Source organism: Tribolium castaneum, chromosome 5, assembly GCF_031307605.1.
Source record: "Tribolium castaneum strain GA2 chromosome 5, icTriCast1.1, whole genome shotgun sequence".
In the NCBI taxonomy this organism is placed as follows: Eukaryota; Metazoa; Arthropoda; class Insecta; order Coleoptera; family Tenebrionidae; genus Tribolium; species Tribolium castaneum.
In genome coordinates, this window is record NC_087398.1 from 12,665,096 (window position 1) to 12,678,937 (window position 13,842).

The 13,842-nt window shown below is 32.6% G+C and overlaps 1 protein-coding gene across 3 annotated transcripts in view; it reads right to left on the bottom strand.

The window, feature by feature from the left end:
- Ccapr2 (cardioacceleratory peptide receptor 2) overlaps window positions 1-13,842 on the bottom strand; it is a 50,361-nt gene that overhangs the window by 3,823 nt on the left and 32,696 nt on the right. For 2 of the 3 annotated variants that reach the window (XM_008194710.3, XM_015979718.2), the window contains exons 4-8: window positions 10,584-10,781; window positions 6,256-6,351; window positions 5,147-5,329; window positions 4,895-5,023; window positions 1,192-1,372 (exon numbers count right to left, since the gene is read on the bottom strand). In XM_008194710.3, coding sequence (XP_008192932.1) covers window positions 1,192-1,372; window positions 4,895-5,023; window positions 5,147-5,329; window positions 6,256-6,351; window positions 10,584-10,781 — 787 coding nt within the window. 3 annotated transcript variants of the gene reach the window in all.

Here is a 13,842-nt window from a genome sequence, read left to right on the forward strand (position 1 = left end):
CAAGTGTTAAAGTTTGCCAAAGAAAAAGCACATCCGAATTTCAAAGTGAAAACAGTTTTGCAGTTTACGAAGACAATGAAGATTCGGCTTCACAACTTTCTGGGGAATACATAACTGTTAATAACGAAGCCAACAGTCAGCAACCGGAGGAAATTTATACCGAAATCAATGAAAATCACTTGCAACCCCAATACATAACGGTATTAGAAGCGCCTTCTCCACCAACAACAAATCTGGCCCCAAAACACAACAATTATTTTGCTCTTCTTACAAATCACAAGCAGCTACTTTTCGTGGTGGTTCTCATAACAATAAATCTCACCTTGTTTGTTTATTTAATTACAGCCAAGTACCGTCGTCCGTAATGTTGGTCAGGTCTGTGTTATTGAATCATCTGTACTGCGGCAAGTAATAAATCGTGTAATAAATAAAACGATGTATGTACTAACTAGTTGCTACCAATAAAAAATTTCTGACTGTTGGTATTAAATGATTAGCTTCATTACCTTCTAGCTCTGTTAGGAATCTTAATTACAGCTAATTAGCACAAGAAATTTCATTAATTAGACTTGTTGAAGAAACTGGAAATGAATGAAGCCATATTATATTAAATTTTAATTGACGAAGAGCAGTTAATCATAGTGACATCCACTTATTTCCCCAACATTGTGGTTATTTAATCAAACAACGAAAAAATTAATGGAATATGCGGCATGACTAAGGAAATTTTCAAGAATCGCCGCACAATTATTAAAACTTAACGGTGATCGTGTTCTTTGTGCCCCACCTGCACCGAAACTGATGCACATTTTGCTCCAGCCTCCACTTCCTGTTTTTAGTACCAGTGGGTAATTTTATGCGGTTTGTGAGAAATGTGCATAACTCTCATTGTTTGTGTTGGCTTGAGCTCGCGAATCCTCATTGAAAAATTTACAGGTTCCACTCGCTACCGGCAGCTTTAAATTTAGCAAATAGTGGCCACCTATTAGCGCGTCGCTAATTTGAATTTATTTTTACAAAACACCTATTTCACTAACCTCGACACAATGCAAACCAACAATGAGTCACAACTCCTCTTTTAAAAAAGCAAATATTGCTTCGCAATTTGGGCCGAAAATAGAACGCGATCTGGTCGAATTGAAAGGGATCGGCGAGGGATAAAACGGAGGCTTTAACGTGTATGCAACTTACCGTAAATTTCGACACAAGTGTGTGGAGAAGAGGCAATAAATTACGGGATTGGCAGCTGAATTCAGTGGTGCCAGGCTTTGAATTAATGTAGCTATGGCAATATTTGTCTGAGTCTTCGGAATGTGGCCATACACTTGGAGCAAGTCAAATACTATGTAGGGACTCCAGCATAGCACGAACACTGAAAAAACGCACTTTTAGCCTGGGTTCAGTCAAACGTGAAAAGGCGTCTGCCGTTTTTCACCAAATTGTCTCCAATTTCGTATTAATTCTTAATTGTGCGCCCGATTTAAGAAATTTCGTTGATAAAAAAAATCGTGAACGTTTTTTACGTTCAAAGTAAAGTGAATACGTTTCGGCGTAGGGTGGCGGGATTGTGGCAAAGCTAACGAAATAAACAATGGCAATTAAACGTTGGATTCTCGTTAGTGGATGATAAAGAACATCGTCTACATGTAGTAATAAATTTAACTGTTTCATCAACGAGACTATTTTTAGTTATTCTGTTTCAGCAGCTTTTTGTTTCATTTAGATCGTCTGATTGTTACGTCTCTTAGTTTACCCCTTTTGTGATAATTAATTTAGTTATTTCATTCGAAACAAATGAGGTTCCGAAAAGGACGAGACACTATCGACAATATATCTAACCTTAATTACATAGTTGGGGGCGATACGAGAAAAAAAGCAAACTTTGCAAAGTATTTGGTCACTGGACACTGATAATAATTGAAACCATTGAAGCCAAAATCCTTCTCAGACGACAAGGGGTGTGCTTCAACTTAGAGAAACAAAGGGCAAAATTTGTTGGACAGTAGTTTTAAAAAAAGGCCGCAAAAAAACACAAATTTAGCTATACAGCCATTCCAGGAAAAATGCAACCTGACTCTGAAATTTCAAAATGATTTTAGTAATGGTAATTTTTTTCAAAATACATGATTCGGTTTATATTTAATGTATTTTGCGACAAAAGAGGTTTTAAGAGAAGATAATCATTTAAACTGAAGTAATTCCTTGGATTCTATAATTTACATACTAGGCCTTTAAGGCCACAACGTCTAAAACATAAGTAAGTAGAGTGATATAATATTACTTTTTTCTTTATAACTTTTACTGTCCCGTCCGTTATCGCAAACATAAAATGTTGTTCTTATTTCTCATGTTGTTAAACAAAACCAATTTTAATACTGTTAAAGTCTTTATTGATTAAAACCTATCGGAATAAATTTTTTAGAACTATTTTCACACACAAGATTTTTGTGTTCCGTCCGTCATGTGTAAACAAAAAGTAAATTAATTAGAAGTCGGTGCACATTGACTTATTCTTTGATTTTGGGGTTTTAAAAGTCTCTACAGATTCCACATTTACATCAAAAATAGTTAATTGAGTTAGTGCTTTTTAAATTAAGAGAACTTTATGACTATTGTTTAACGATAAAAATGTGAGGTCTTTTTTGGTGTCCCGTCCGTTATCAATTTATTCTGCTCGTATTTCAAATTTTAAAAATGTGGTTCTAATTGTAGTTGCAAACAGTTTGACTGGTACTGATGAGTTTCTATAAAGAAAAATTCACTTCTATTGATGCTGTTCGTAACACTCAAAATAAAATCAAAATTTGTGTAAAATGTTCCGTCTAGTAAAATGGCTGTATAACTTTTGTTTCACATACAGGTGTCCCTGTATTATTTGACCTTATTATTTTTTTGTAAATAATTAAAAAATAAATATTTCTTTCACCAAAGCTGTAGATACTAACTCTCTGTATCATATAAGCTATACAAAGTGTTTAAGAAATGAGCTACAATACAAACTTATGTTTTTTAAATGGAACACTTTTAATGCATTTTTGAACGTAGCTTTTAATATTGATGATTTTGATCAAAATTTTTATTGATCGATTCTGCTTATGTTTATTATTATTAAATTTATATTGAAATTGGTATTTATTATTTATTATTAAATTCTCTATCAAAAAACAAAGTTTTAAAAAGGTGTTTGAATTTAAAAGTTAATTTCAGCAACAATGCCCATTTTTCATGGTCATGAGCATTATTGTAAACCATAATAAACCATACCATAACCATACCTAACTCTACCAAGAAATATAATTTGTTGGTGTTTATGTTACGGCTAATAATGTGTAAACTTGGCTACTTTGTAAACTAACCAAACTGTTGGCTATTTTTATAGAAAACGTAGATTCAACTAAAATAGCGGCTAATTTACTTAAATATATTAAATAGCTGGATAGTTTGTAAACTATATCCAAGGCAGTTTGGTTAAAATGAAAATCAAACCTTCTCGTAACACAAAATAACCAATGCTTCAGCCAGTTTACAAACTAACCAACTACAGTGAAACCTTCCTTAATGGACACCTCCCGATTACGGACACCTCTGTCCTCTTCACAACGGACATTTTTGTAAGAATGGAACAAATGCATTGGAAAATAATGTAAAATAACCTCTCTACAACGGACCCTCTATACAGGGAGACCATTCCCTAGCACCCTGCATAACGGACGCGGATAAAAAAATTCCCAATTACCATAATATCATATAAATTTACCTCATATAAAGGACAGAGCAAAAAAGTAGTAGTGCAAAGAACGAACATTTGTTCGATGAAGACAATAGTGATAAAGAAAAAACTTGCCTTAACACCACAGTAAACTCATGCTGTCTGAATATTTTGAAGCTTTTTTGTAAAATATTTTTGCTCTATTTCGAATTTTGTAGTGTTATATTGAGCAAATAGCAAATCCAGTATACCTACTCCACCTGCCATTAGTGGACACCTCTCCACAACAAACATTTAAAGATTCCTCATCGTTGTCCGTTGTTGAGAGGTTTTACTGTATATCTAATTTCAGTTCATAGTAGAATTTTGCAACAGCGCATTTGAATTTTTTGGAGCGAAATGAAGCACAAATGGAGTTTCTGGTTGGTTTTCTTAGTTCAAAATGTGTCGCTGAGATTTAGTTTAACCCAGAGTTTCTTTTCTTTTACAGAAACTCTGAATTTGTGCTTAATTTTTCACTCTAAAAAATTCAAATGCGCTGTTGCAATTCTTAGGTCTGAACTTTCTTCTTTAAAGTGGTGAAAGATCTATAGACTTTTCTAGGATTCTTAGTGTTTATATAATATTTTTTTAAAAGTGTGTTTTTGTCAAAAATCTAATCTAGTTAGTAGTTATTTCAAAATCTAAGCAAAATCGACCAACAACACTTAAGAACTTAAGAAGTGTTATAAGTTGCATCCGAAAATGGAAAAATATATAGGGTGTTTAATTAAAAAAAACATAAGTTTGTATTGTAGCTACATAACAATTTTAAGTAATTTTAGGTGAGTTAGGGGGTTAGTGTCTACGGCTTTTGTAAGAAAGAAGATTAATTTTCTAACATTTAAAGCGCAATAATGGGCTTTTTCAAATCGCTGGGACAGCCTGTTCTTCAAACTATTTGGCAAGGGACTTTAATAAACAAAAGTTAATTCAGTGTCCTTTAGCTCTGCTTAGGCACGATCTCGAAGCCGGTCCAGTCAGAAATCCTCACAATCCGACCCTTCGGAGCAATTCTCTCGACAGGCAAAGCTCCATAAAATACACAGGTAAGGGAGCAGAAGGGCAATGTCGTAAAAAGTAAGTGTCAGTTAACTATCTCGGATGAAATAGTTATTAAAATCCTTCGGTGCAATTCACACTTACCAAAAACGATGACGAGAGTCATTTTTACAGTCTTAATTTTAGCGCGAGGAATGATTCCCCGCGAGCTAGCACGCCGAGTATCGTGCTCTTCGTGGAAATGTCGAGGAGGTCTATCACGATGGTCGTCGCCTGAAAGCAACACCAGGTCAAGAATCGAACATTTGTGCCAATTATCCGGCAATAAAACGAGTCGTCGTAAAAATTTAATTATGGAATAAATTTGCCCATTGTTTGGGATTAATTGGTACTCACACTGCCTTATGGGGATGTGCCCCACGGGTATGAGCAGCTTGCTCTTGGACCATATCGTCCGAACGATGACCGCGTAGCAAGCACTTATGATAAGAGCGGGAAAAACGAAGAGGACTAGGGCTACAAGGGTTATATAAACCTTCCACTGCCACGTTTGCAGATCTATCCAACACTGCGGCATACCTAGAAGAAATTTTATTAAGCCGTAAATCAAGCCGCAAAAAATTACAATCGAAAATCATAAAAAATCATTTCCAACTTTTCGAGGAGCCATAATTCATCATAAAACCGTCATAAACTGAGACAATAAATATCGGCGTTCGCTGAATAAGACAACGTATCGATCTCACCGATCTTGTAAAGAGAGAAAATATCGACTCCATATCTTTACTCAATGTCTGCTTTTGTCAGACGGATTTAATTAAAATGATGGATTGAAGAATGTGCTCTTGACTGTGTGTTCCATCTCTAACTTCCACGTTATGCAAATTATTAGAAAACTTTGGGATTTCAATTTTATTATCGACAGTTTGTTACAACCGTCACGCCTAAAGTTAGCGAACAATTTTTCCCCACATCACAAACAAATTACCTCAAAGGTTGTTTGATTAAACAACTTGCATCGCTGGAATGTGAAGACACAAATGACCTCAATAAAGCACGGAGTGACTGTCACCTTTAATACTAAGGTCTCAACACACAAAAACTTAATAAATCATCTCCAACAAACTAATATCAAGCGAAGGAATCGTGCGACACCATTTTTTACAGAAAAATATCAAACATGTTGACATTTCCAGAGATGCAAGTGTTTTTCTTGAACATAATCAAGGAATTTGTTGACGGGATTTACTCCGAGCCGCTCTCAGCTAATCAGTCCGAATAAAAATAGCCGACTTGTTGTCGAAAAAATCGGGCAATTAATCATCAAAACGCAAAAATGAAGACAACAATTCCGCCGTCTTTCAATCGGCATTGCGTTTAATTAAAAATCCCTTGAGCAATTTGTCTGAAATTAATTCGAAATAACGAGGAGTAAGATTCCAGACATCTATTCTGCCACGGCTTAACTCGATTAACATCACATTTTGACTCGTGGATCGTCTTACTTTGGACTTGTTTTTCCTCAAAAAGGAAAACCGTAGGTAAGGAGAACAGAATACTAAGAAGCCACGCCAGCATTACTAAAACCCTCGCACGCTTCCCTGAAACAAAGAAAAGCACAAGTAAATATCAACATTCTTTTACATCATCGTAACGTTCTCATCCAATATGGGGCCCGGCATAATTTTAATAATCAAAAAATTTAATTTTGCACTTGTATTTACAGTAATTGAATTGTTGATGGAGCTTTTGTCGTAAAAGCTGAACATTGCGCCGGGAATTCTCTCAAACACTAAAATGAAAATTGAATGACATCGGCTTCTTGCTGCCCGGAGCCCCGGACCTGACAATATCGTCGTTAACTTGCAAAAAGCCTTGCGGGAAATTAACAATTAAACTTGCAGCGATTTTGTGGCATTTTTGGTCCACTTGAGACATATCGCCTTTAGTAGTTCCGAATCGATACCCAAACAGACAAAAAATCCTCAAAACGTAGCGTAGGTGCACAAAAGAATGTGGGCGACAAGTTGTATCAAAAGGCGCTTTTATTGTAGTTAATTTGCGAAATTGTGCCACTTTACACACATTACCGCGTCTGCAAAATAAAACTTTTATTAAGCGACTAAAGCAAATAATTTGGATGTGAGGGTCTTAAAGAAGGCTTTTAGTGCTTTGTTTCATGACGTTGATTACGTTATTTCAGGAATTAAGCGAAAAAAAATCACTTGTATTTCCTTCTTGAAACTAAAACGCTTAGTTAAATGCGGCCTCATCCGGCATCATGTTTCTCCGGAATCCGGAAGAGAATTGTTACACTTTGAAGCACCATTAAGACAATGATGGAGGTGTAAACCGGCAGCTTTGTAACTAAATAATTCCGTTATCAACGACTCACTTCCATCATTTCATCCCCCCTTTGCAAAATAACGCCATGCGTTAGTTAATTAAATTTTTCGAACCACACGCAGATTGGACCCATTTTCGCTGTAATTGGTTCACTGTTTAATTCAATTACGTTGCGATAAATTTTAAAATCAATTTGGGAGGTACGTACAAAGCCGGAATTAAAAAAAATAAGGTCAGGGCACCTCGGGTCAAGACACAAAATAAATAAGCGTTTGTTTGAGATGAAAGTTTCACACGTTTTTGTACTTAGATGTGCCCAAATAAGGGCTTCATGCTGTAATTGCATAATGGTTGGTATTTCTCGAATCACAATTATTAAAATATTTGGTCTGAAACCACTTTTCGCGGAAGCGCTGATTGTGTCATCACAGCTTGATGGGTTCAGTGTACTCGACAATCGTATTTCAAACTGCAAATATGTTGTAACTTGGATCATCCTTTCTTAAATTTTGTGTGAAGAGATTTCGGTTTATCGGTGTGGCATTTTGTCGCGTCGCTAATAAAATTTCATGTGTCAAGTGGCAGGATTTTATGCAAAAGCTGTTTTGGGAGTTTATCAAGTGATGTATTAAACTTTATTCACTGTCTGGAGCGAAAAGAAGAATTTTATAGTCGCGTCGCTTATCCGTTTAATGCATACTTAATTCGACATTTAGTAATGTTTCCGACTAATTTTATGTATGCAGATGTTTATGTACCGATTTGACTTTATTACTAATAAACACACTTTTAAAAATGAAAATATGTTTTTGGGAATGGAACTCGAAGTGATATACGACATCCTGTGCCACTATGAAGCCAATAAAACTTTACTACAATCATTTGAAATAGTCGGAAATTGGAAATTTTATCATTCTAATGATGCCATTCTATTTATTACTAAATTTCCTCAAACAAAAATGGGAAAAGCCCTCCGGCAAAGCGTAGATAATTGCACTACAGCCTACGTTAACATAGTGCACCAATTAATTTAATTACAACTTACAGCCGAATAATTTATATCGACCCACCTGTCGCGTCCGAAAAAAAAATGGGTACAAATTAAACGCACAGTATTTTATTTAAACGACAAGTATTTCGTTCAGTAAAAATGGTAAATGTACAGGGTGCTGCATTTTGGATGCCCGAACATATGTCAGGTCCGTTTTTTGAGAAAATAATTTTGGTCTAAACCGCTATTGTCTTTTGTTTTCGACTTATAATCAAAAGTTGACATTTTAGCGAAATCTTAAAAAATTCATATTTTTCTTATTATAGAAGATATACATTTGAAACAAAAACATTATACAGGCACTTTTTTCAGAGAATATAATAATGTTATTAGTAATGTTTTTCAACCATTCGTTTAAATGTAATAACATAAAGTTGTATTTTTTCAAATGAGAATCATAGTTGGCTATGACATTTTCTAAAAGTTTATTTTTTTCTGAACTCAAAACAATATAAATATAGTTTGATATTTTTATATACTTTTGATAAATAATATATTTAAAATATTTGAAAGTAGTTGGCCATGGAAATATGATTTCGCATAAAAGGTGTGAATAATGTAGAAATTTTGTGAACGGTTATTAAAGTAAAAAATGTGAAATTATAAAAATAAGCTATGTTAAAGTTATTTTCAATTAAACAAATATATGATCGTCGCAGATTTTAATTACATAAAAAATGTACAGAAAATTGAAAACGATGTGGCACTACCATTTGATGACATTTTTTTATGATTTAGTGACGTGCAACGAAGATGACATTGATAATGTTGTATATTATATTTTTTTACCGCAGATGAAATTTGATTTTGGTGTTTAGATTGACACTTTTTTGTAAAATCAAATTTTATTGATACGCAATCATACAATTAATAATAATAATAATAATTTTCTTCCGACATTTCATGTTTAAAATTGGAAAATAAAATGACGACGTAAGCTTGTCATTTTAAATATAAAAACAAATAATTTTTATTAAAAAGTTGCGCATTTTTATGTTGAACAATTAATAACTGAAAGAAAATTTGATGTGTCGTTTTTAGTTTTTGAATAATTATAAAAAACGAAAATTTGCAAGTTTTGTTTTTATTTTTTCAAGCGAAATCCAAAAGAACTAGACGTTTTCAACTTGGACGTTTTTTACAAGGAATCTAAATCTGTCATCGTATTTTCCAAAACGTTCTTGATGTCATAGTTACGACACTCAACTTTGGTTTTGTTTATGGTCACCATATTTGATTTTTGTATTTTTAAAAAGTGTTTTATTTCTGATAACAACGATGTATCACATAATATGATCGAGTCTTAGATACTGATCAAAATAGAAAAAAGCACTTTTGGAAGAAACGCCAACAATTTGGTTTTTAAACAAACTAGATTTTGGAAGTTTAATTGAATTTGGATCTGGAAGCTTCATAATTTCGCTAAGGTTACTTATTTAAAAACTAAACGACATCATAAGCCAGAAGTTTATTTTTTGCAAAACAAAACAAAACAAAGTTGTACAAATTCTGCTCGCATATTTAATAGAAGTGTCAAAAGTTAGTTTGTTAAGCAAAATTTTTGACGTTTTTTTTTCAGAGCACTCTTTACAAAAACGTTTTTTTCTTAATTTTAATCAGTATGTAAGATTCGATCATATCATGTGATATATCGTTGTAATCAGAAACAAAAAGACTTTTAAAAAATACAATTATCAAATATGGCGTCTATAAGAAAAACCAAAGTTGAGTGTTGTAACTATGACATCAAGAATGCCTTTTAAAAAGCGATGACAGATATAGATTTCTTGTAAATAAGTGCCTGAACAATATCTTACTTTTAAAATGTCTAGTTCTCTTAGTTTTCGCTTAAAAAAATAAAAACAAAAATTACAATTTTTTTTATTTTTCACAATAATTCAAAAACTAAAAATGACACATCAAATTTTCTTTTAGGTAATTGTTCAGCATTAAACTGGGCAACTTTGCCCTAATTTAACCGACCTCGTATCTTTTATAATTCATAATAACTGAGATCCTCATGGTGGAGCGCGAAAAGCGGACCGCCTGTATACGATTTTTTTACTGGGCATTTTTACTCTGAACATATTTTAATAAAATTCTGTTCGTGGTTTACTTGTCATTTAATTTTTTTACTGTGCAAAATATTATATTATACCGATCATTTCTATTTTTTTTTGTGCAAAAACTAATTAAATACTGATCATTTATTATTTTTTACTGATGAAAAAAGAATTTATTACTGATCGCTTTATTAAAAATTAATTAATAAATCAGCAATAAAATAAATTCATCTCGTACGTTGTTCAAAATGATTTTTTCCATTTTATTTGCTTTTCAACGAGGTGAAAAAGCACCGTTGTGGAAGCAAGTCATGTAAATTGGAAATCACAACGAGGCTCGTAAAGTGTGTTAAAGGATGTAGTAAATACTCACAGCTCCCGGAGAAGTTCATGGGATGAGTGATGGCGTCGTATCGGTCTATGGACAGGGCGACGAGCACATAAGTCGAAGAATATGTTACCACAGCTTGGAGAAAACGTATGATTTTGCAAAGGACGTTTCCAGCATACCAAGCCACCGTTATCCTCCAAGCAATGTCCGTCGACACGCTAATTAAGCCTACCGCTAAATCTGAAACAAAGTTTACTTACAAAACTCTCGACTCGAGAGCATAATGGACGAAGGGGCACGGAAGTGTTTTTGAGAGGCTTGGCCTTAATTTTGGTGATACCGCACATCAAAAGACGTATTTATTTTGTAAAGTGATAGGGATTTTATGGATCATTACCGATAAGTCTTAACCTACTTGGCACTTTGAGGTAAGTACTTGTTTATCAAAATTTTATTCGAAGGAAAATAAACCCAGACGAGCTTTGACTACTGTAAACATCGAATTAGCTAAACATGTCTCGTAAAATGAAATTTCAAAAATTATGCTTGGACATTAACGATTTGAATTCCGAAATTTATGTCCGCTCATTCCGATTAGAGCAAAATGAAATAAAATTCGTTTTACGATTTTTATATTGACAATTAATTGATTGATCAAAATATTTGGCCCCGAGCTCAGGCTTGGGTGGGAAGCCAGTGGCTTTTACTGCCGTCTTTATTGCTAACACTGGATTTTAAAACTTAATTTATTTAAATGAGATTTTTATTATTACGTCAAGGGTTTCAGAAACAAAAATTTTGCAACGGTTTACAAACAAAAGGAGCTTTAATGTGATAATCACAACCAAGTGAGTTTCACTCTATAGAAAATATATGTGGCACTCAAATATTGGGCGATCTCGAACTTTACATATTTTTCGACAGATTCTAACTCCTCGAGGGATTTTACGTGCATATAAATCATTTTCAAGTCGTTCTGGGTTATAGGTAGTTTATACAGAGTGGTCCAGACCAGCTCCCGTCTTCTGTAGCTCAGTTAATAGTTATTATTAAAGTTGGAGTTTTGTTATTTTGTTATTTTGATACATTTTAGGAAATCATTTTTGATTATACAGTGTCCCAAAAATGGTATGGTCATAATAATGATTTTTTTAACGGCATGCTATTATTTTTTTGTGTTCATTATGAAATCTTTTTAGCTTCCTACATGTTTCTAAAGTTTTTTCAAATAGGGTCAGGAATTACTGTTAAAAAAAATAAAAACCAAAAAAAATCGGTTTTGCACCTTTAGTTTTAGAAATCAATAAAAAATAGAAACAGTGCTTTTTTGAAGACATTATTAATACGTAAGAGTTAAACAAGGTCTAACAGACATATTATTAATAATAATAATTTATTTCTATCAATTTATACAAATGTAGTAACAAAATTGATACGAAAAACGTCATTATTATAACAATAACATAAAAATAATTTTAAGACAAGTCAAAAAACCTGTCTATTATAGAATTCATTTAAAGTATATGGTTCGAGATCCAAAATGTAGTCAAATATTTTCTTTTTAAATAAATTTAAATTACAAGGTGTGCGTAGATGCATAGGTAAACTATTGTATAGTTTTATTCCTGCATAATGAGATTTTTTTCCGTCAGAGCGTAAGTTTGTGTCTTGGATACTCTAAGTCTACTTTGCGAGTGTTGTACTTAGTGACATTAAATAGTAGATTCTGTTTAAAGAAAAATAAAAGTAATCTATATATGTATAAACCAGTTACTGTCAAAAAGTTATTGCTTTTAAAGATGTTCCTACAAGTTTCATTATATTTTAAGTTAAACATAGTTCTCATGACTTGTTTTTGAGCAACAAATACTTTTGATATCTTTCCACTTTGCCCCCAAAATATTATACCGTAGCTTAGTAATGATTGAAAATTTGCGAAGTATATTATTCTTAGTTGTTCAATGTTAATGTATTTTTTTAAAACACGTATTGTAAAATGTACTGAGTTTAGTTTTTTTAATAAATTATCTATATGATTAGTTCAGCTTAACTTAAAGTCAATGCATATTCCCAGAAAATTAGTTTTCTCTATTAATTCAATTTCTTTAGATAATATTACAATTTTATTCGGTTTCTCTGTATTCTTGTAATTACATATTGCAAAATGAATGCCGTAGGTTTTTTCAAAATTTAACACTAATTTATTTTCTTTAGTCCAGTTTATTCCTTATTCATGCATATCTTTGCTTCTTTCATTGTATCTGTCATATTTTCACCCCAAATTAATGTTTGTGTTATCAGCAAAGTTAACTGCACTATTGTTGTCTGAGACTGTTAAAATGTTTAATAGGTCGTTTATATAAATTACGAAAAATAAAGGCCCTAGTATACTACCTTGAGGTACACCTTGTTTAATTATAAGTTTATTTGATGTATATATAGTACTGTTTTTTGTTATTGTGACCTGCTGATACCTATTATTAAGATAAGATGTAATCAACTTTAACATAATTCCTCTTATGCCGTATTTCTTTAATTTACTTTAGGATGTTATGATCTAGGCAATCGAAGGCTTTGGAGAAATCTAAGAAAATTCCTAGAACCACTTTTTTTTCTTCTAATTTATCTAACAGAGCATTAGTGAAATAATTATTAAGAGACTTTGATTTGAATTACTACAGTGTTTACAATTTATTTCCATTTTTTTAAATTTCTAGTTATATTTTGTTTATTTTAAATGGCAACCTGTGTTTATTTTTATACCATTCGATGGGGAATTAGAAAGTGAACATTTTTTATTATTACAACTCCAACGTGAATCCTAACACATTCGGAGTTATTTTCCAAAAACTTGTTTTGTCAGCTATTTTGTTGACAAATTTAATGAATAAAAGTCGAAGATGGTTTCAACCCTGTTTATTTTTATATCATTTGATGCCGAATTAAAAAAGCAACATTTTTTGTTATCACAACCCTGTTGCAAATCCTAACACATTCGGATTTATTTGTCAAAAACCTTAACCATGTTCCACTTGCAATAATTAAGTCATTTGTCATTGACATAAGGAGTTTTTAGCAAATTACTCCAAGTATGTTAAGATTTGCAATAGGGTTGTGATAACAAAAAATGTTTGTTTTTTAATTCTGCTTCGATTACCATAAAAAGGAACGGCGTTGAAACCATCTTTGATATCTATTCATTAAAATTGTCATTAAAATACTTGACAAAAATAGTATTCAGCAAATTACTCCTTTGTTAGAATTTACGTTAAAGTTGTAGTAACAAAACATGTTCGCTATT